Source organism: Leuciscus leuciscus (genome assembly GCF_965113295.1).
Source record: "Leuciscus leuciscus genome assembly, chromosome: 5".
Taxonomy (NCBI): Eukaryota; Metazoa; Chordata; class Actinopteri; order Cypriniformes; family Leuciscidae; genus Leuciscus; species Leuciscus leuciscus.
This window is the reverse complement of record NC_138729.1, coordinates 45,704,763-45,729,668: the sequence shown is the minus strand read 5'-3', so window position 1 is coordinate 45,729,668 and position 24,906 is coordinate 45,704,763. Positions and strand designations below refer to the sequence as shown.

The following is a 24,906-nucleotide window of genomic DNA, read 5'->3' as shown; positions in this document are numbered from 1 at the left end:
GCCTTTATGCAGATGCATGTTGACGCTCATTAGCATAGCAAATAAGCCTTGCTAATTATCTCTACAGCTGAGAGCAGCACTCAGCTTGAAAAGGGCAGAGAGAGAGGTGGCCCGGGTACATAAGCAAAATTAATAGCCATCCACTCCACGCTAAAAAAGTTTAAGATGTGACGACTGCTGAGCGTTGCAAAGATGGGCCGAGAATCAAATGACCTCAGGAATATGCATATAAATTCACCAAAAAACATATTCTATTTATATATATTTTTCAATATATGTTATAGTTATATATTATTTAACAAAAATGTTATATCTACAAAACTACATATATAGAGACATACATAACGTTCAAAAGTTTGTGGTTGGTAAGAATTTGTTATATTTTAGATAGAAATCTCTTATGGTCATAAAGGCTGCATTTATCAATATTGAGAAATATTATTACAATTTCAAATAACTGTTTTTATTTGATTATATCTTAAAATGTAATTTATTCCTGTGATTAAGCAGATTTTTCAGCATCATTACTCCAGTCTTCATTTTCGCATGATTCTTCAGAAATCATTAAAATATGCAGATTTTCAGCTCAAGAAACATTTCTTATTATTATCAATGTTGAAAACAGTTGTGCTGCTTATATTTGTGTGTGTATAAATATGAATATGCATGTAAAACAATTGCAGAGATTAAACCAATTCTTATTTCATCATAATTCACCCCCCAACCATTAAAAAAAAAAAAACTCTCTAATATCTATTGAAAAGGTCCTCGAAAAACATTGAAACTGACACACTTCTCTTATTCAGCCAAGTGGGGATGGATATTAGCCAATGCTGATCCTGTCTAACACTGGTTGATGAATCAGGCTGACCGATATATCTGTCAACCACAAACAAGACATAGAATATGGATAATACAAAAAAATGGAGACAGATAAAACTAAATTGAAATCATATTCAACAGATTACAATGCCAAATGAATCTAAAAAATCCTATCAGTTACAATCCAATCACAAAGGCAGAATCAGATGACATGCAAATCAAACAACCCTAATTTCATCATCTCCTGCTTCTCCGTTCCAGCCGTTTTTCGCCCTCAAACCTGCCAGATATAATAGAACAGCTGCCAAGCATTTCACGCTTCTAACGCCTTTCAAAAATATCTCCTCACACACAAACACACACACGCGATACAATACAGGAGCCGGCAAGTAGAAAGAATGCTGCACAGTGCAAATGACACCATGAATGATGAGCAGGGAGAAAATAACATTCATGTTGGCTCTTTATGAGACGACTAAAGGATAGACACATTCTCACAGTCTGCATAATACAGATTCTTCTCATATGCTAGATGCACATTTGAATGGTGAGAGAATTCCTCTGTCCGGTCTCATTAAAAATCCATCATTAGGAATTCTGAAAGTGCGTGTGCGTTTGAGCGTGAGTGTCTCAGTGTGTGAGGGTCATAGGTTAATGTGAGCTGTCAAAAGGTCTGTAATTATGAGGAAGAAACATGGTGAGCTCGGGTACATGCCCACTTCTGTCCCTCGAGACGACGCACATTTTTCCAGAGCGTCAAAAAGAGCCCATTCCTGAAGAGCAACACAATTTCAGACTACAAACAACCTGTCCCTGAGCTCTCGAATATAAAAGTTCTTCAATAAAAGATTAGTAGATGATTCTTGAGTTTTATCTTGGGATTTTTAATTTACACAAGCAGATTTGGAGTCGTAATATGGCAGTATTAGTCTTGAGACCTTTTCGAGACCACATAAACGTGGCCTTGGTCTGGATCTCATTAGGTGGTGTCTAGGGTCTCAGGTTATGGGATATATATACACTTTTATTCTGCAAGGATGTATTAAAATGCAAATAAAAAGTCAAAGTGAAGACATTTCTATTTCAAATAAATGCAGTTTTCTTGCCCTTTCTATTTATCAAAGAATCCCCAAAAAATGTATCATGGTTTCTACAAAAATATGAAGCAGCACAACTGTTTTCAACACCGATAATAATAAGAAACATTTCTTGAGCAGCAAATTAGCATATGATTTTTGGAGGATCATGTGACACTGAAGAATGAAAGTAATAATGCTGAAAATTCAGCTTTGCCATCACAGGAATAAATACATTGTAAAATCTATTACAACAGAAACAAGCAAAAGAGACTTTTTTCAAACTCATTAAAAAATCTTCCAGACCCAAAACTTTAGTGTAATAAAAAATGGTGTAATTGAAGAATTATTCACAAAATGCATTCAGTCACAAGACCAGCAACATGCTTAAAGAAAGTACATTTTGATTTCATGTTGACTTCAATTCTCCTATTAACAGCCATGTCTTCAATCATTTCTTAATTGACAGTTCAGGTTTTCTCCAACTTATCATTAAAACTGTCAATATCGACCACGACAGTGCCTCACCAAGATACATTCATAATCAATCTGCACACAAGCTAAGCATCTTTCATTCGTCGTGATCCTATCAAATCAACAGAAAATCCAAATCCATTGTGACTGAAATAGGAAGTTGGTGTAAAACTTATTAATATACTACCTGTTCTAGTAACTGTTTCCTCTTTTTATGATTCAGCTAAACAGCTGTTCTAATGAGATATCTGTAGCACCACACGTCATTTATTAAGGTAGGAATTGAAAACACAGCATTTCTCAATCAGCTTATGCAAATATGTAAATACGGCCATAAAACAATTGTGGTTAGAATGTCCTGCAACTGGTGATGAAACAAACCATTATGAGCCACTAAGACTTTATATAGAAAGTACTCCTCAACAATAGCAGTAAAACAATGTGGGTTTGACAGACAAGCTCATTAGCCTTTTCAAATAATGTATTATGAAAACCTTCACAAATTGTGGAAAGGTGTTTTGGAGAGACTTTAGGCCCATTCACACCAAAGACGATAACGATAATGATAAAGATATAGGTCTAAAAATCGTTCTAAATATAAAAGAATAGCAGAGGCCACACCACAAACATAACAATAATGGCACAGAGAAACAATATCTTTGGAATCACTTTCAGAATGATTTTTTTCCAGCTGATGAGCGATAAAAACATTGACAACCAATCAGAATCCACCCTGCTTTAAAGGGGTGGTATAATGCTCTTTTCACAAGATGTAAAATAAGTATCTGATGTCCCCTGAGTGTGAATGTGAAGTTTTAGCTCAAAATACCCCAAAGATATTTTTATATAGCATAATAAAATTGTCACTTTTCGAGGGTGAGCAAAAATGCACCGTTTTTGTGTCTGTCCCTTTAAATGCAAATGAGCAGCTGCTTCAAAGGCGGAGCTTCAACAGCTTGTGTCCTGAAAAATTCAAAAACTTTTTTGTTTATGTTTAAATTTATGAAGCTGATGTGGAGTTAACTATCTTCTAATCATTGATTAGCATATTCTGTCATGATAATCTATAAATCGCGTTCCCGGGGGTGGGGTTTATGTAAATTTTAGGGTTAGTGATGTCACTAACCCGGGAGGAATGTTATGTAGTCCATACCAGCCGTTTGTTGTAGTCCTTAAAAAGCCATTTCTTTAAAAGAAAATATCTCCCTTTGCTTTGAACTTTGAGCGTTGTAACTTTGCAGATGGTGTTTATGCTCAAACAGCAATATTACACACTAAGTCAGGTTAGAAAAGTGAAATCATAATCAACCACCCCTTTAAAGAGAAATGTGGGTGTTTATTTTGACACCAATCTTACCTTTGAATATCATGTTAAGAAGTTGGTTCAGTCTTGTTTTTATCAGGCAAGGCGGTTTTTGAGTTTTAATGATATAGAGAAGCTTATTCATGCTTTTATTTCATCCTCAGTCTTGATTATTGTAATGCCTTGTTTTCTTCTTTAAATCATCGTACTTTATCGCGTTTACAATTAGTACAGAATGCCGCGGCCAGACTATTGACATGGACAAAGTTATTTAATCATATTACACCTGTTTTAGCTTCTTTACATTACATACAGCTCTCTGTTCATTTTAGGATTGATTTTAAGATTTTATTGGTGACATACAAAGCATTAAATGGTTTGGTGCCTGAGCTTTTGACCTTACAAAACAGTGAGATGTCTTACATCTTCTTTAAACAAATTGCTGGATGTTCCAAGAACCAAATATAAAGCTATACAAAGGGCTCCAAAGTTATGGAATAGTTTGCCTTTGGATATTAGATCTACTGAATGTGTGTCTGTTTTTAAATGCCGTTAGTGATGTCTTTTTGTGTGTTTTGGGGTTTGATATTTTATATTTATATTACATTTTGCTTGTTCATACATTGTGTATAGCTATTCATGAATGTATTCTTAATGATTGTGTTCCTATATTGTGTAAAGCATTTTGCACATTGCATTTTTGTAAAGTGCTATATAAATACATTTCACTTACTTTTAACTGTTCAGACAGCAAAAGTCATTTTGCATCCATTATTTCCACACAAACGCCCAACATCTACATCCTAACTTGGGCAACCAATGTATATGTATTAGTGATGCTTATGATGCTTTTTGCACAATATTTCACTAACCAAAACATTTTTAGTTTATACATAAGACCAAGAATGCTGGAAAAATAAATCAAGAAAATGGTCTCACCGTTGACCTGAGCCTGAGGTTAAAATGTAGTAGATCTGGATTCACAAATGATGAGCTGATTATCTGACTATCTCTTATTTACAAACAAATTCCAGTGCTGGTCATAAATTAAAATCCAACAATAGGCCTTGACAATGAGATATGCTTGGACTTTTTGAAATGCCATGCATGTTCACGCCTAAATGTATAGCTTCATAAGACGGGTTAATTATACAACACGATGACCTCCTTGTGCAAACATATCAGTGCCTGTTCACAAACTATCCTCTGCATGAAATCAGCAAAGTCTCAAATGAACAATACAAGTCCCAAATCAGGTCTAGTGGAGGTATCGGAATAGCTTTGTCCTGATTGGATTTCCCTATTTGCTGGCATTCTCAGCATCCAGGCCCTTATTAAAGGGGCATGGAAAGGGTCTGGATCACATCAGAGCATGGGGACTGGTAATCACTGATCTAATGCCATTTAATCCAGTTTACTGATCTAAGCTAGGAAGTAATGTCTCTCTATTCTTCTATTTCTTTCTTTCTCGCAAGACAACACAAGGCACTTGAGCATCATGAAACCTCATATGTTACGCTCTAAAATTATTATTCATGCACACAAAAACAGCTTCTTTGAGAGTCTAGAGACTGTGCTTTCAGATTACTCCAAAATAGTTTGCCACTAACATTTTCCTGGACTAATTACATGATACTCTAATAAGTAAAACAAAATACACAAATACAGTTTGAATCAGTGTTATTTTAGTATCATTGATGTACTATTACATTTTTTTTTAAAGTTAATTTATTTCAGCTAGTTTCCTAGATATAATTTCTTGTTTTCATTTAGTTTATCTTAAAGTACTAAACTACGTTTAACAAAAAAATTTTTTTATGGTATTAGTTTTAATTTTAGCTAACCCTGGTTTGAATTACACAGAACTGCTGTTTTATTAGTGTTTCATTAATAGTTTCCAATATGAAAGAAATGCAAGTATATTTTAAGGGTTGTCTTATATATATATATATATATATATATATATATATATATAATAACAATCCCAGAATGCATTGCACTAAGCTTGACTTTTATTCAGATGGAGGAATTGCATATATTAAAAATATATATATTAAATGAAATATATATATATATATGTGTGTGTGTGTGTGTGTGTGTGTGTGTGTGCATATATATATATATATATATATATATATATATATATATATAGATTAATTAATTAATCAGTGTATTCTGGGATTGTAACTGTGAGGGATTACATGAGCATTGAGCGATGCATTTTAGAAGGGAGGCCTAATTTTGCTTCCTAACTTTTGGCTTTTGCATCAAAAACATGTTTACGATGCCTTATAATGCTGTCTACGTATGCAACTCGCTTGATTTTGCTGAGCTAGAGACAAACATGTGGCAAATCAACATTTAAAATGCACTATGACTCACTTGGGTGTCTGTGCGTCATCTATTCTGTTCCCCAGCTGGAACTCGTGGGATTTGCTGCGGTGCAGAGCCGTGAACCCCGGCAGAAGGTGGATGAGCTTCCGGCTGGCGGGCGGTGGGGTTCCGGGGGCCTTCAGTTTATTCCTGCGCCTGACCTGCGGCGTCCCTGGAGGGGTCATGGTGTTCACTACTAAGGGAGTCCGCGGAGGGGTGTGGGCAAAGTGCCTCTGTCTGGGGGAAGGAGGGAGAGAGTGATGTCCCGTATCCAGAGGCGAGGGGAAGAGGCCGGAGTGAGGGTCTACGGTCAGCCGGTCTGAATGCAGGTGAGGGGAGTAAAAGGGGGGCGCCAGGGCCTGGGGGCTCTGGCACAAGTGCTGGCTATAGCGCGAGTGCAATTTGGGGCTCTGGGAGAGCTGGAGACGGACCCACTGACTGGGGTCCGACGGCCCCACTGGGGTGTTCTCTTTACCCGACTCAGACGTGGGCCACTGAATGGACCAGTCCTGCTTGGATCCTGTGGACACACAGTGTGAGAGGTGGAGGTTTGTACTGGCCAGAATAAAGAGGTACAGGTAAGTTAGAGAAGAAACACTGGAGAAGAAGAAATGAGATAAGATGAGAAGTAATAAGAAAAGAAGAGATGAGAAGTAAACAGGTGATGAAATAATGAGAAGAGAAGGGACGAGGTTAAATGAGGTTACATGAGATGACAAGAGAAGAAAAAATTAAGATGAGATGAGACAAAATTTGACACGTACAGTGGTGGTTGTTTTTTCTATGCCTAAAGCCAATATCTTAGAGAACAAAGTGAATCAACACAAATGAAAATTTATTTTACATAATATTTAATCATTAAAAAAAAATCAGTTTGAACATAAATTAAACTTAATTAAAAAAATCTGTAAAATATATATCTATTTTCCATAATATGTACTCAAAATAATTTGAATTAATTTGAAAATGAATCAGTTTGTACTTGATAAAAAAAAGATATACAGTATTTACCAAAATAACTTGTAATAATTTGAAAATTAATACATTTTTAAAAAGACTTAAAACAGATTCTGTAATCCTTAATCAGTCAAACAGAAAGAGATGAGATAGCATGAGATGACAGAAGAGAAGAGAGGAGAGGAGAGGAGAGGAGAGGAGAGGAGAGGAGAGGAGAAGAGAAGAGAAGAGAAGAGAAGAGAAGAGAAGAGAAGAGAAGAGAAGAGAAGAGAAGAGAAGAGAAGAGAAGAGATAATATATGAGGCAAGATTCAACAAAATGAAGAGGAGAGAAGAGAAGAGAAGAGAAGAGAAGAGAAGAGAAGAGAAGAGAAGAGAAGAGAAGAGATAATATATGAGGCAAGATTCAACAAAATGAAGAGGAGAGGAGAGGAGAGGAGAGGAGAGGAGAGGAGAAGAGAAGAGAAGAGAAGAGAAGAGAAGAGAAGAGAAGAGAAGAGAAGAGAAGAGATAATATATGAGGCAAGATTCAAGAAAATGAAGAGGAGAGGAGAGGAGAGGAGAGGAGAAGAGAAGAGAAGAGAAGAGAAGAGAAGAGAAGAGAAGAGAAGAGAAGAGAAGAGAAGAGAAGAGAAGAGAAGAGAAGAGAAGAGAAGAGAAGAGAAGAGAAGAGAAGAGAAGATGAGTTTGATACCAAGTGCCAGATGAAGGATGTCAACAGTGAAGAGACTCAGACTGCATCTATCATGACAAACAGACAGAAAGATGAAAGGACACGTGTGATTGAGAGCAAAGTGATTCTGAAATGTCTGAATGTAATGAGTACTGAAGTTGACTGATACGCAAACACTACTATGACAACAGACACATTTGAGAAAGAGAAACTGACGGTGCCTCACCTCCATTACTGTGTAACTGGTCCTCCTCAAGTTGTTCTTGAAAAACAAAAACAATGCAAATTCATTAATACATATTTAAATGCAATTCAATACATATTCATTTTGATTTCTCCATGGCCCTTATCTAAAAACAATACTAAAGCAATTAAGAAATGATCCCATCTGAGAGTATCATTTATCATTAATTAGATTCAGGTATATTTGTCTTTGGACTATCATTAATTATTATGTTAAGAGCAAATTAATCTGAAATGTAACCCTCTTTGAATCTTAGAGCAAATCCCATTCATAATAGAATCACCAACACCATTAATATAGAAGAACAAAAGATGACACAAACACAAAGCTCACAGTGAACTTTATCTATTAGTGATCCACCTTTTGTTCCAGAGGATGACCATCATCCATCATGTCCTGTTTTTCACAATCTCTCTAGCTTTCTCTTTCTCTCTTTCCTTCCCTCAAAAATAATTTGGTGTTGACGTAAATGTCAGTGCATTGGCGTTAAACTCTGCATTACAGCGAACAAACAGAAAACATTAAAGATGTCTTTTCGGGCTAACCCATTTTCTGAGCATATGTATTTTCAGGAGACTGAAAAGTAAGTGAGCTGAGGAAAATGTTTCCAACTCTGGGAGAGCAGCAAGGCTTGCTGTGATTTGATTGATGGTGCCTTTATTTAGAATAGCTGAACGACAGGAAGATGGATGGAAACCCATATGAGGAAATGTGCTCCAGAACATCAACTCTTTTTCAAACTCGCCTAACAGGTTAATTTGTAAAAGTGGTTAAATTTTTCATTCAAGTATATTGCTTTAATTCTGCACCTTATTAAATGAAGTGTTCCCAAAATGCATGTTAACTTTGCTGCAATTTTATTGGGCTCCACAAATATTGGCACCCTTGGTAAATATGAGCAAAATGAGTCTTTCATTCAAAAAGTCTAATCTGTAATTAAAGTCAAATAGTGGAAAGGAAGAAATTCGGTAACACTTTACTTAAAGACTTTATGTATTATAAAAGTATTTTAATGCATTAATTATGGCATGTGATGCACCTTAAAATGCATTGGATGGTCTCATGAATAATATTACATCACAGTTTTGATACATTATATAACACACCTTAAGAAAGTATAATTATATTTTAAATAATCAATTAAAAAATACTTAAAACAGATTCTATAATCCTTAATCAGTCAAACTTTTATTTATGAAGATATATAATGCATTATAACGTACATTATGAATACCTTTATAATGCATTATACATAAAGGCATTAAGTAAAGTGTTACCAGATTCTTATTATACATTATTTTTCTGAGATATATGTAATTTAGAATTGCAAAATCTGTGTGAAAAATCTTTCGCCCTCACATGAAATGAAATGGTTTCCTATAGAAATGACTATTTTATCCATGAAAATTCCCTGAACAACAGACACATGATATGACTAAACCTTTAGGCTTCAATTTTATTTTGTTAAAATTTGTAACTCTGATTTCAACTATTAAATTTTTCTTGAAGTGTGGATTTTTTTGCCTACATTTTATTAATATAGGACACGGTCAGGTAATATCACAAGCCGGATTTGTGTGCATGCCGCTCACATGGGCATCACAGATGTCAGGGTAAATGTAGTAAACTTTAGCTCACATTGCAAAACATCTTCACAAAGTTATGGTTTACAAATAAAACTTTCTGGGGGAAAAAAAAGAGAGAAATGTCAAAAATGGTCAGTTTCCGTCAAAGATTGTTAATCAGTAATTGCTTTGAACCCACAATCCACCAACTCCACACACAAACATCATTACAGGAGCTTCCCTCTTGTGGTTTCTACCTGGGCCGCGGCTCAGCGGTCACAGTTCACTGTGCACAAATGAATCCAAGGGCTCTTAACAACCCCCCAACCCCCCTACAAGACACGCTCGCTCTAGGGGACACACTCCCACTCTTTGAGCATGATGGGAGATAAGTGTTTGCTACTCCTAAGGAGGGGTCCAGTGGGCACAGCTGAAGGACACTTCTCACAGTCCACCCCGTGGCCTGGAAGATGCTCAAATGAGCATTTTTAATTACAGCAAAGAGATGACAAACAAGCTACTCGAAGTTTCAAAGTTTCAGGCATGGACACCACTTGACCCGCTGGGAGATGTGTGACGTTTGCCATGTCTAGTTGCGTGCGCGATTGAGAAATCAATGACCAGCTACTCAGCTGACAAGTACTAATACTTAGCATAGCCTCAAAGGATCATTAAACAACATCCTTCTCCTTCTTTCAGGTGATTTCTAATGAGTGACAAACAAACAACAATCCTAAACACTTACCCTAAATGTGTAGTTCATTTTAAAAGTGTGACATTGACCAGAAATGGCAATATATGGACTTAGAAAGAAGGCCAGGTTTACTAAACGGCAAATTAGCGTGCAGCCGCCATCTAAAAAAAAAAGTGATCTACTATCTACTTACAATGCGCAAATTCAGTGCCATGTCAGGCGCAAAATGGGTTGAGACATGCTTTTTTGGGGTGGTAAATAATGGCTCAAATACCAGTAAATTGACAACTGCAAACCTTAGTAAATCACCTTGCATGATTCATTTAAATACTCTCCTCCCATTAATTCTGCGTCTGAACGGGAAACTCCTACAAAATCATATGCAACATGGTCAGCCAGAAAAATAACTGTGTCCATGCTTTTTAAACAAACTACACCAGGGTCATCACTTGTACACCATGTTTCAAAAGTACTAACCAGATATCCTTTCTACTTTGTTTTGCTTTGTGTATACTACTATGTTTGGGGTCAGTGACAAATTAAAAGATTGAGTACAACTATAGGCCAAATATATTTAGACTTTTCTGTCAGTATAAATCAAGTATACTTACGTGCAATTTGAAATATATTTCTAAGTCGTACACAAAAAAATATATTTCAGAGAAGTACATAAAAAGTAGACTGAAAGTATACTTTCTCATTTTTAGTTTAAAAGAAGGGTAACACTTTAGTTTAGGGTCCAATTCTGACTAGTTGCTTATTAGCATGCATATTACTAGGATATTGGCTGTTTATTAGTATTTATAAAGCACATAATAATGCCTTATTCTGCATGAGCATAGTCTACATTCCTTAATCATATAATACCTAAACTTAACAACTACTTTACTAACTATTAATAAGCAGTTATTAGGAGTCTATTGAGGCAAAAGTTAATAGTGAGAATTGGACCCTAAACTAAAGTGTGACCAAAATAACTACAATTCAATATTTTTTTTCTTAAGGGTAGTAACACCCTGAAATGAGTACAAAGATTTATAAAAAAAAAAAAAAAAACTGTTTGTTCTCCAAAAAAAGCTGTTATATGTATTTTTCTAAACATCCTCATCTCACCACCCCATGTAGTTTTATCTGTCGTCAATTTTCAACCTCAAGATTCACCTCTGTTTTGCTACAGAAAGGTGTGAATGAATCTTGTCTGTTGTGCAGTCGATTGTGGCAAGAGCTATCAATAATTCCTCAGTGTTTGTTCTCCTGAGATGATGAATGTCTTATTAAAGCAAGCAACAATTGTTAAAGATTTAATCCTACATAATTAATATCACTTGAAGACGTGCATTACCTCGCTGTTAGTGTTACAAACGTTCTTCCTGATTAAATTCATTGCATTTTTGAGTTACAAATCAACTCCTCTCATTTGCAGAACTTGATGCCACAAGGCTAGAGTGTTCTGGGAGTTTGACAAGTAATTGCTAGGAGGTTGCTAATGTGTTTTGAGTGGTTGTTAATATACTGTATGGTCGTTTACAAAGATATGCAAATCTATAGGATTTTTTTGACTGTATCATCACCCACCAGGTCTAAATCATTGCTTAATGATAGTTAATTCATTAAATCAAGAAATCAAGCCGCTCCAGTTGAAATTCCATTGAGGTCTGTAGCACAAACAGTGTGTGACGAGTTACATGACCAAATTGCTTACTTAGGGTTAAAGGTTGGTTCAAATCCCTAACTATGAGCCTTATAACACCACTAATGACATAATGTCCAGACTACAGAACACAAAGAAGGAAAGTCAATCAATAATAATCCATCCAGTAAATCCTAATAAGAACATGTCAACATTTCTGAAACAATACATTTGCAGTCACAACCATTGCCTAGCAACAGTGCCTTATGCAACTGCTACAAAGGGACACATGGACACTTCTATTAGCATCTCGATTAGCAATGCCATTATCACTAGTCGAAGATACTGCCATTAATGTCACAAAACGACTCATGAGAGGTGTCAAGACGACTCGTCCCCCCGCGGTTTGCCCATACATTATCATTTCCCAATACCGTTAATTAGGTTCTGCTCTAATAATAAAGCAATATGACTTTGACTACATTACACGATGACTATGTATATGACTTAGCAGTGATATTTGTTTTAAGACAAGGCTAATTATAAAGGCAGACAGGAAATGACAAAAGTATCAAATCAAAAATACATTTGAAATATTTGTAAATGACTAAGTCTCTCTAACTAAACATGCTTTTAACCAAGAGGAACTGTACTTTTACTATGTACTTCTTTGTTTTACATGCATATAAAAGGCATTTTATGTGTTACACTTTACAATATCATTCAAAGGTTTGGGGTTAGTAAGATAAAAAAATATTATAATAAAAAAAAGATTTTAATCAATTTTATTCAGCAAGGATGCATTAAATTGACCAAAAGCGACAGTAAAACATTTATAATCTTAAAAAAGATTTAAACATTTCAAGTAAATGCTGTTCTTTTGAATGTTCAACTCAAAATATCCTGATAAAAAAAGCATCACAGTTTTCCCAAAAATATTAAGCAGCACAACAGTTTTAACATTGATAATAATAAGAAATGCAGTGAATCAGAATATTAGAATAACATTAAAAACTTTGAATGGTATAAAGTAAGCTCTATTGACAGCTTCTTTTCCTACTTCAAAAATTCAGTCACACTTAGGGTCCAAATCTAATGTAATTATGGTTAGTATAAATATTGCTTATTAATAGTTAGTAAGTTAAGTTTAGGTATCATAGGATTAAGGGATGTAGAATATGGTCATGCAGAATAAGGCATTAATACGCTATATAAGTACTAATAAACAGCCAATATCCTATGCATGCTAATAAGCAACTAGTTAATAGAGATAATTGGACCCTTAACTAAAGTGTTACCAAAACTTGCTACACTGAAATTCTAAATGAAATTTCTCTTGTAATTTGGAATATCCTATTTTAAGTACATTCCTGGACACACACTTTCTTTTGTTTTTATGACATGAGGGACCAGTTGAAATGATTGCAAACATTGTGGAAAGATGGTGCTGACAGAGCTTAAATTGTATTGAATCTTGGATATGTGTTTAAAGCCAGGTATTGTCACGGGGTGGCGAAATACAAAAAGGTGCGAGGACTCAAGTGCGGGAGAATGACAATATTTATTAAAGAAAAACAAATACAAAAACAAAACCCACGGGGGGGAAAACAACTAGTAAAATAAAAGCCAAAAACAGAACATAAACTCACAAGGGAATCACAGGGTACAGGAAACATCAGACAACGAACCGACACAGACTGCAAACAAGAGGGGACTAATAAAGGGAAACTAATCAAGGGGGAACAGGTGGGAGAACTGAAACAATAATCAGATAACAAGGGGGAGGGACCAGACAATGACATGAGCACATGGCCCAAAATAACAAAACACCCATGTGCAGCACAAGACAGGACAGGCATGTGACATTACCCCCTCCCTACGGAGCGGCTACCAGACGCTCCATAAGACCCGGACGGGACGGAAGGGACAGACCAGGGCGGGACGGGAGGGACAGACCCGGGAGGGACAGACCAGGGCGGGACGGGCGGGACGGGAGGGACAGACCAGGGCGGGGCAGAGGAAATGGACAGTTCGGGAGGCCAGGGCGGACCACAGAGTTCGGGAGGCCAGGGCAAAAATTTCAGTCCATCTGGCGGCCAGGGCGGAGAAGATCGTGCAGGCAGCCAGGGCGGAGACGACCCGTCGGGCGGCCATGGCGGAGAGGACCCGTCGGGCGGCCATGGCGGAGAGGACCCGTCGGGCGGCCATGGCGGAGACGACCCGTCGGGCGGCCATGGCGGAGACGACCCGTCGGGCGGCCATGGCGGAGACGACCCGTCGGGCGGCCATGGCGGAGACGACCCGTCGGGCGGCCATGGCGGAGACGACCCCTCGGGCGGCCATGGCGGAGACGACCCCTCGGGCGGCCATGGCGGAGACGACCCCTCGGGCGGCCATGGCGGAGACGACCCCTCGGGCGGCCATGGCGGAGACGACCCCTCGGGCGGCCATGGCGGAGACGACCCCTCGGGCGGCCATGGCGGAGACGACCCCTCGGGCGGCCATGGCGGAGACGACCCCTCGGGCGGCCATGGCGGAGACGACCCCTCGGGCGGCCATGGCGGAGACGACCCCTCGGGCGGCCATGGCGGAGACGACCCCTCGGGCGGCCATGGCGGAGACGACCCCTCGGGCGGCCAGGGAACAGGCACCGGCTCAGGAACAGGAACTGGCACCACCGGAACTGGCACCACCGGAACTGGCACCACCGGAACTGGCACCACCGGAACTGGCACCACCGGAACTGGCACCACCGGAACTGGCACCACCGGAACTGGCACCACCGGCTCAGGCACTGGAACAGGCACCACCGGCTCAGGCACTGGAACAGGCACCACCGGCTCAGGCACTGGAACAGGCACCACCGGCTCAGGCACTGGAACAGGCACCACCGGCTCAGGCTCAGGAACAGACACCACCGGCTCAGGCTCAGGAACAGACACAGGCTCGACGGCGGCCATCTTTTCAGGGGACACAGGCTCGGCAGGCGTGACGTGAACAGGCTCGGCGGCGGCCATCTTGTCCAAAGACACAGGCTCGGCAGGCGTGACGTGAACAGGCTCGGCGGCGGCCATCTTGTCCGAAGACACAGGCTCGGCAGGCGTGACGTGAACAGGCTCGGCGGCGGCCATCTTGTCCGAAGACACAGGCTCGGCAGGCGTGACGTGAACAGGCTCGGCGGCGGCCATCTTGTCCGAAGACACAGGCTCGGCAGGCGTAACGTGAACACGCTCGGCGGCGGCCCTCTTGTCCGAAGACACAGGCTCGGCAGGCGTGACGTGAACGGTCTCTGGATCGGCCGGCAGGGCGAGCAGCTCGGGCGGGGCCGGCAGGGCGAGCAGCTCGGGCGGGGCCGGCAGGGCGAGCAGCTCGGGCGGGGCCGGCAGGGCGAGCAGCTCGGGCGGGGCCGGCAGGGCGAGCAGCTCGGGCGGGGCCGGCAGGGCGAGCAGCTCGGGCGGGGCCGGCAGGGCGAGCAGCTCGGGCGGGGCGGACAGAGCAGGACGCCTGAGCGACGCGTCAGGGATGGCAGTCACCTCCGGAATGGTCTCTGGGTCAGGTGCCACCGGACAAGTCGTTGTGGAGGGGTTTCTCCTCCTCCTCCGTCTCGGGACCACCGGACTCGGGACCACCGGAACTGGGACCACCGGACTCGGGACCACCGGACTCGGGACCACCGGGACAGTCACGGAGGGAGCCGCCGGGACTGGGACCTTTGGACTCGGGATCACTGAAACTGGGACCCCCGACCTGGCAATTCTCTCCCGATGACGTATAAGATCCTCCACCATCGTCTCAAGACTGACCCGATCAAATGCTGATCGGATCAGCCAGTCCATCGGTTCGTCGAGCACATGATTGAACAAGTCCTTAAGAGCCTCCTCATCCAGATTCAGCCCCTCAGCTGCGCTGCTGAACCTCCGGCTAAACTCTCTCACCTCCGTTCCCTGCTGACGGAGGGAGACTAGCTCCTTGAATTGGAGAATTCGCTCCCATTGCGGACAGGAGACTGGTTGCGCCCCTCTTCTCCGCTGAGTCCTCATGTGGTCGGTTCGTTCTGTCACGGGGTGGCGAAATACAAAAAGGTGCGAGGACTCAAGTGCGGGAGAATGACAATATTTATTAAAGAAAAACAAATACAAAAACAAAACCCACGGGGGGAAAACAACTAGTAAAATAAAAGCCAAAAACAGACCATAAACTCACAAGGGAATCACAGGGTACAGGAAACATCAGACAACAAACCGACACAGACTGCAAACAAGAGGGGACTAATAAAGGGAAACTAATCAAGGGGGAACAGGTGGGAGAACTGAAACAATAATCAGATAACAAGGGGGAGGGACCAGACAATGACATGAGCACATGGCCCAAAATAACAAAACACCCATGTGCAGCACAAGACAGGACAGGCATGTGACAGGTATAAAGAGAAGTAAAAACATTATGGTTTATATAAATTCTTTTTACCATTTGTACATTTTTCTTTTACGAAAACAGACACTTTTTGGGTGAATATATGTGGCAATGACTTCTGAAAAACAGATTATAAAGCTGTTTGAATGACTGCCTTTGTGGGCAATTGAAAACATACATTCCAATTATACACTAATATGGATGATAAGCAGCATTTACAATGAGGACGCCTGCAGGGGAGGATTGTGGGTAAAACAAGGACACAATTAGAATCCCAAATGTGACTTACCAGCATGCTAACTGACTCAAGATAATACATTTGAACAGAATTACACTCTTTAAGGCATTTATCTTTTCTTACTTTGGTTAATTAACTCTTAAGTGTCTGAGTGTTGCCTCCAGCACTGCCTTCAAATCATATGTGTGGCTGTCAGTTCAATGCAATCTCTCTTCTTCAATAAAAAATAAATAAATAAATAAAAATAAATCATGTTTAAGTGTCCAAGAGATGATCAAAGTGAATCTCTATGCAGTCAGAGGCACCTGTGAATAAAGTAGGGTTTTCTAACTCTTGGTATAGATTAAAAACTGCACTAATCATTTATTTAGTGCTTTTGAAAACACACCATACTCGCCAGGAGCAAATACATAAAAGTAAACTAATTTTGTACAATATGGATTTGTCTGAGAAATTAAGGCACTGTATGTTGGAAATAACATGGTTTGAACACCATAATGTTTTTATGCCAAATGCGATTTGGTCAAACAGCTGCTCTATGGTAATAAAAAAAAAAAAACTTTTTATAATGTATAAAATGCCTATTCAAAAGTGAATTCGATGAAGACCAGAGAAAGAGAGTTTTGTCCAACAATGGGAGGTCAATTAAATAGCAAGATGAGCAGTATTATACACCTGATCTTTATAAACTGTAGATGTATAAATCCTGACATGCTGAACATGAAACTGGTACATACTATTTAAAGGTCTCGGGAAATGGCGGAGACGTGATTTTCCACTTTCACTATGGTTTGTCTTTTAAAAGATAAGACAGAAATCCCTAAACAAAAGATAGATGACTGATTCCCTTGCGCTGCTTTGCTCTGACTACAAGGACCCTGCTTGACAAAATTACTTTTCTCTCTCTGGAGAGCAGTGAGGTGTGAGGTAAATCACATGAAACACAAAATAAAAGGTTTAATCGAAGATCATGCTTTCTTTCATAAACTGAGACTGAATGGTGACCAAAGCTCCATAAAGCATCTTAAAAGTAGCCCATATGACTCATGTACTATATCATATTTAAAGGACAAGTTCGGTATTTTACACTTAAAGCCCTGTTTACAGATCGTATCTGATGAAATAGAACGGTTAAGATTAAAATTTGGACACATGCTCCTGTCCCGAGAATTTTAGGTTTATTTCGCTTTTGTGGACCTATTTTGCCAAACGCGTCACACCCGTGATTCTTCCGTTGAGAGCTTGAATAATAGACACTCCAGCCCAGTTGGTGGCGATAATGCACCTTTGCCAATTGCAAGCAAACCACGGGCATTTCATTGAATACAGAGAAGAAGCAGAAGAAGAAGCGGCGGAGTAATACCGTAAAGGTGCTGCGGTCTCACAGCACGTCCTATTAAGTCAATGGAGTTGGACAAAAACTACGATAAAACCTGTTGGAATGCATCTTTTTCAGCGATTTTTGAGGGAACATTTTTGGGGGGGGGGGGGGGGGGGGGGGGGGTAAGCGAAATAAACCTAAAATTCTCGGGACAGCGGCATGTGTCCAAATTGTAATCTTAACCGTTCTATTTCATCAGATACGATCTGTAAACAGGGCTTTAAGTGTAAAATACCGAACTTGTCCTTTAAGTCTTCTAAATCCTTATAATAGCATTATGTGAGGAACAGACTGACATACTGAACAAGTCTTTATTCACTGATAATCTTTCTCGACATCCCTAGTCACCGTTCACTTTCATTGGATAAAAAGCAGCTTGGATCACAGAAGAAACAATGTCCCAAGTGTGTTCGGAATGACATGAGAGTGAGTAAATGATGACAGAATTCTCATTTTTAGGTGACCTATTCATTTAAATGAATCAGAATCTGAATAAAGACACAGCAGAGATGAGAACAAGGGGGGTATATAGTGGCAGACGGAGATGGAGAGCGCTAAAGAAAAATAAATCAAGATGAAGAGAGGTGCGATTTCTAAATTACACACCACACTCTCGCGACAGCTGGAATCCCCCGTCGTCCTTGTGTGGCACCTCTGCTGAACCCGTGCTGCGTCCTCAACAAGCTACCAGCATTTCTAAGCCCGTCTTTAAAACAAAGCAATCCAGCCTGATCTCACTTTCGACAGTGCAATCGGCGGTTAGCGCTGTGTCTGAACACTATCACAGCGGGAATCCACGTTTCAGAAAATCCAGGCACTCCAGGGCGGCCGCACTAACGCTACTCAAAGCAAATACAGAGTCAATGGAGGAAAGAAATATCCAATGAGAGGGTACCACGAAATTGGTCAAGAGATTCAATTACAACAAACTGCATTACATTTACATTTTATCACCTTTTTTTATCAAGATACCAGCACAATTTGAACAGATAGAGAATAGCCTGTAAACAAACACTCAAATATAAGTTAACTTTTTTTTTTTTTTTTAAAGCACTATGAGGCTTGTGCAAAGTAATATGTGTAATATAATTCACCTGCAAAAAAGAACATGCCAGAATAGTTCTCCTTTGTTTCTATTCTAACATTTACACAACATACTAACAGACTGAAAAAGCTTTGCTGCCCTCTGTTGGTCAACACAGACATTTTTAAGTTTCCCGGAGTTTCCAGTTTTGTCTCTGATCCTTGATAAATATGAACAAAGAAGCCTGTGAAATTCATTCAAGAATTTGTTATAAACATTTATAAAAATCGAATATTTCTTTCAGGTAAAACAACGGAAAATGTGGGGAAAATCTCATTATGAAATAAATGTATTTCTCTAATATACATTGGCCAGGACTAATGGCACCCATTCATTTCATACTTTTTACAACCTCCTTTTGTCAATATAACAGCGTTTGAGTCTTATAATGCCTGATGAGTTTGGAGATCAGAAACCATTCCTCCATACAGAATCTCTCCAGATCCTAATTTCATGTTGATACGCTCTCCTCTTCAGTTTTCTAGGATTCAGGTCAGGGGACTGGAATGGAAATGGCAGAACCATCCACGGCTCATTATAAGATTTCTAGCAGAAGTGGTCAGGTTATGATTTTGGTTGATGATCTGTTGGTATTTGATAGAATGATGTCCTGGACGTCCTGGACCTCCGGCAGAAAAATATGCCCACAACATTAAAAATCCTGCAGTGTTTATTCGCACACATGGGGTACTTTTTATCCCCATCTGGTGGGTTTTCTGCCAAAAAAAACTCTTTTTTTTTGTTTAATCTGAACATAGAATCCAGTCTCTTTTGAAGTTCCAGTCGTGTCTGGCAACTGAAAATGCTGGAGTTTGTTTTTGAAGGAGAACAGAGGATTTTTCTTGAAACCCTCCCAAACAACATGTGGTTATTAAGGTGCTGTTTAATTAATTTTAATTTAATTTTTTTTTTTTTGGTTTTCTGACCCAGAGACTTAACTAATCTCTGCAATTCTCCATCTGTGATCCTTCGGGAGTCTTTGGCCACTCAATCTTTCCTCCTCACCGTGCATTAAGACAATATATTCTCGTCTATGCAGATTTGTATCATCTATAGTTGATTGAAACTTCGTAATTATTGCCCTGATGATGAAAATGGGGGTTTTCAATGCTTTAGCCTTTTTCTTACAGCCACTTTTTATTTTGTGAAGCTCAACAATCTTTAGCTGTACATCAGAACCATATTCTTTGGTTTAACTCATTGTGATGGATGATTAAAGGGAATTTGGCCTTTGTGTTTCCTCATATTTATACTCCAGTAAAACAAGAAGTCATGGCTGGAGAATATCATGTTCCTAGTCACCCTTGTGTGCTAAAAAAAAAAAAAATGTACAAATAAAAATACAAAAAATATGAAGGAGAATATACTTCAGAGATATTTTACTCATAAGAATTTGGAGAATTTTGGAGAATTATTATTATTTTTTTTTATAATTTAATTTCCCTACCCCACATTCATTAATTTCGCTCCAACGAAATGTTAGATTTTTGTCATTTTCCTTTAAATTAAAGATCAAAAGGATAAATAATGCAGATTTATTTTCACAACCTTCTTTGATCATATTTACCAAGTGTGCCAATAATTCTGACCACATATGTGTATATTATGTGCAAGATGTGGTTTTATAGGCTCCGGTCCTTCAAGTGATTTAGCATCAGTTATCGAGCTCTTCTAACTTCACACACTGTTGACATCTTAAACTTTACTGAGATTAGAACATCTGCAGCAGAAACACTTCCTTCAATCAAATCTTTTTCAGGTGAGAGCAGGAACAATCATCTCCAGCTGTGGAGGCAGAGGACAAACACTGCGTTCGGATCTTTCCGTTCATTTAAAGTGTGAGGTTACCTAACACCATTATCAAACTGTGCTGTATTTAGAGAGCATAGTAATACAATGCTGCCCTCCAGTGGTAGAAACACACACACAACGAACAAGCTCTGAGGTGTTATACAGCATGTATAAACACAGCCCTGAAGCTCACTGCAATGAAAAGCCTAAAACCTTTTTTTTTTTTTTTTTTTTTAAGCATAAAATATACTGCTAAAAATTTGATTAAATGTATAATTTGTGTTACTATGGCTAATGATTTTTAAAATATAAGCTTCTATAGGGTAACAAATGATTACATTTGTAAAACATTTCTGTACATTTCGTTTACAATCATTAATTCTTTTTTATCAATAGTAGTAGTAGTAGTACTATAACTATACTAACAACATTTTTTAACTACACTCACCAGCCACTTTATTAGGTACACCTGTTCAACTGCTTATTAATACAAAAGTATCTAATCAGACAACAGTCAAGATGATCTGATAAAGTTCAAACTGAGCATCAGAATAGAGAAGAACGGTGATTTAAGTGACTTTGAACGTGGCATGGTTGTTGGTGCAAGACGGGCTGGTCTGAGTATTTCAGAAACGGGATGATCTACTGAGATTTTCATGCACAACCATCTTTAAGGTTTACATGGTCTGAAAAAGAGAAAATGACCGGTGAGCGTCAGTTCTGTGAGTGAAAATGCCTTGTTGATGCCAGAGGTCAGAGGAGAATGGCCAGACTGGTTCAGCTGATAGAAAGGCAACAGTAACTCAAACAACCACACGTTACAAGACAAAGGTCTGCAGAAAAGCTTTGAAGCAGACGGGCTAATAGCAGAAGACACACCAGTGCCACTCCTGTCAGCTAAGAACAAGAAACTGAGGCTACATAATTCGCATGGTCTCACAGAAACTGGACGATAGAAGATTGGAAAAACGTTGCCTGGTCTGATGAGTCTGGATTTCTGCTGCAACATTCAGATGGTAGGGTCAGAATTTGGCGTAAACAACATGAAAGTATGGATCCATCCTGCCTTGTATCAATGGTTCAGGATGCTGGTGGTGTAATGGTATGGGGGATATTTTCTTAGCACACCAACTGAGCATCATTTAAACGCCACAGTCTACCTGAGTATTGTTGCTGATCAAGTCTTTCCCTTTATGACCGCAGTGAACCCATCTTCTGATGACTACATCCAGCAGGATAATGCACCGTGTCACAACGCTCAAATCATCTCAAACTGGTGTCTTCAATGGCCTCCACAGTCACCAGATCTCAATCCAATAGAGCACCTCTGGGATGTGGTGAACTGGGAGATTCACATCATGGATGTGCAGCTGATAAATCTGCAGCCACTGTGTGATGCTATCATGACAATATGAACCATAATCTCTGAGGAATGTTTCCAGCTCAATGTTGAATCTATGCCATGAAGAATTAAGGCAGTTCTGAAGGCAAAAGGGGGTCAAACCCAGTGTTAGCAAGGTGTACCTAATAAAGTGGCCGGTGAGTGTATATTAACTTTATTACAGGGGAATATTTTAGTTGTGTGTATATATCTATGTTATATATAAACTACTACTCAAAAGTTTGGGATCAACAAGATTAAAATAAATTAAATATTTTATTCAGCAAGAATTCAATAAATTCATCAAAAGTCTAAGTAAACACATTTATAATTGTAATTACAATTACAATCTATTTCAGATTCATCAAATAATCTTGAAAAATATCATGGTTTCCACAAAAATATTAAACAGCACAACTGCTTTCAACTTTGATAATAATAAGAAACGTTTCTTGAGCAGCAAATCATCATATTAGAATGATTTCTGGAGGAATCATGTGACACTGAAGACTGGAGTAATGATGCTGAAAATTCAGCTTTGATCACAGGAATAAATGACATTTGAAAATATATATTCAAATAGAAAACTTTTGAATTGTAAAAATATTTCACAATATTACTGGTTTTACTATATTTTTGGTCAAATAAATGCAGCCTTGATGAGCTTAAGAGACTTCTTTTAAAAATATTAAAAAGACCCCAAGCACAAAGCTCCCTCCCCACTCCGTCCCACCTGTATATAATAAACTAAAATACTAAATAAAAAACTTCACACAAAAACAACCTTCTATGTCACTAAATGCATCATATTAAGTCAAATCAATTTGTTGAACTCAGACATTATATGACACTGAGTTACATGAAGATATTTTTACACCCCAGTCCACAATAATGAAACTCAGCATTGTGTTGCCCTCTACTGGATGTTCTCTGGTAGAGCTTTTCTCTCACGCCAGAACTGTGAACAAAACTATGAATACCCCCTTCTAATGATCTATTCCAGTAATTCTCTACAATGTGCTTTAATAATTTTCTGTTCTTTTTGCCATAAAGTGTAAGCAGATGATAGATAGATAGATAGATAGATAGATAGATAGATAGATAGATAGATAGATAGATAGATAGATAGATAGATAGATAGATAGATAGATAGATAGATAGATAGATAGATAGATTTTGTGTTATATTAACACGTCACCACTACATTTCTAATAGCACTGTCAGTAATTCAGGACTGTGTGAAGGCTTTCAGAACAGTCTGGTGATGTTTGCATCCTGTGAACTCACCTGATTTGTGGGCTGATCGTAGACATGTGAGCGAGGCATTGAGCCGAGCACATTCTTCATCACTCGCTCCAAACTTCAGCAGTGCCTCACACACCTGCTCATCCGACATCTCCAATAGAGCCTCGAGAGTCAGCTCACCTGGGGAGATCTCCTACAACAAACACACACACACAACTGATCAGTGATGGAGACGAGTCTCAGACATGCCAGTTGAAAAAATAGTCAAATACTACACTACTATTCAAAAGTTCAGGGTCAGTACGTTTTTTTTAAGTTAATACTAAATTAACGTATAAAGTATAAATGAATACTTTTATTCAGTGTGGATGCATTAAATTGATCAAAAGTGACAGTAAAGACTTTCACAAACTTACAAAAAAATTCAATTTTAAATAAATGCTGTTCTTTTGAACTTTTTAATCATCAAAGTATCCTGAAAAAATGCTTGGTTTCCACAAAAATATTAGGCAGCAAAACTGTTCCCAATATTGATAATAAAAAATCCTTGAGCAGCAAATCAGCATATTATAATGATTTCTGAAGGATCATGTGATGGAGTAATGATGCTGAAAATTAAGCTTTGATCACAGGAATAAATTAATGGGAAACCATTATTTTAAATTGTAATAATATTTCACAAATCACAATATTACTGTTTTTACTGTATTTTTATATTAAATTAATTCAGCGTTTGCATTAGAGACTTTGAAAATATGTAATAAAAAAAAAAAAGGGAAAATCAAAGAGAAATTGCAGAAGAAATATTCAGAGGGCTTTTATGGAAAGAATAAACATGTCCATGTAAAAAATTATAAAAAAAAAATATGATAAAATTAAAACTTCAGTTTTTTAAAACTTCATATTGTAGGCTACTATTTTTATACAAGTATGACTTGATCTGAACAATTACTAATTCTGTTATCAACAGTAAATTATAATAAACTTATAACCTTGGAGCAACCTGAAGTTAAGTGCTTTTCTTACAGGTTAAAACCTTGACATACATTAAAATTAAAATATTAAACACTCAAACTTCAGCATCTTGAATACACATTTATTTTCTTGGGAGATGTGTAAAATAAATATGACATCAGTTTAGCTTTTAATTCATACAAATTTACTCTTCTCATGGCCTTGGTTCCGGAAGTATTATTGGGATCTTTAACAAGTCTGTTTAAGAGTTATAAGCCATAAACCAAACCAACCAGCTACGAGTTGAATCAAAGCATTTAAAAGCTTTAACTTGAATCAAAAAGTATTTGAAATCGGACAAAATTGCAAATGTACAAGACTGTGCACTCAGCGGCTTCAATGAGGGAAAGAACTACAATCCCATGAAGCACTTTGAATGATATAATATAAAACTATTGATTTAAAGATGTAGATTATATATACAGAAACAAATAAATTGAAATTATGTGGACTAAAGGCTTTTTTTTTTTTAAACAGCGGGAAAAAACAACAACTCGTAGCTCACAGTATTTTGGTCATTAAATGTTTATAAGTTACTGTTCAAAATCA

At 38.6% G+C, this 24,906-nt stretch overlaps 1 protein-coding gene across 9 annotated transcripts in view; it reads right to left on the bottom strand.

Moving 5' to 3' along the window:
- The window catches only part of ksr2 (kinase suppressor of ras 2), a 118,319-nt gene that overhangs the window by 77,168 nt on the left and 16,245 nt on the right, over positions 1 to 24,906 (bottom strand). For all 9 annotated transcript variants that reach the window (XM_082170807.1, XM_082170806.1, XM_082170808.1 and 6 more), the window contains exons 3-5: positions 23,386 to 23,536; positions 7,904 to 7,939; positions 6,058 to 6,568 (exon numbers count right to left, since the gene is read on the bottom strand). In XM_082170807.1, the coding sequence (XP_082026933.1) occupies positions 6,058 to 6,568; positions 7,904 to 7,939; positions 23,386 to 23,536 (698 nt within the window). The remainder of the gene's footprint in view (positions 1 to 6,057; positions 6,569 to 7,903; positions 7,940 to 23,385; positions 23,537 to 24,906) is intronic.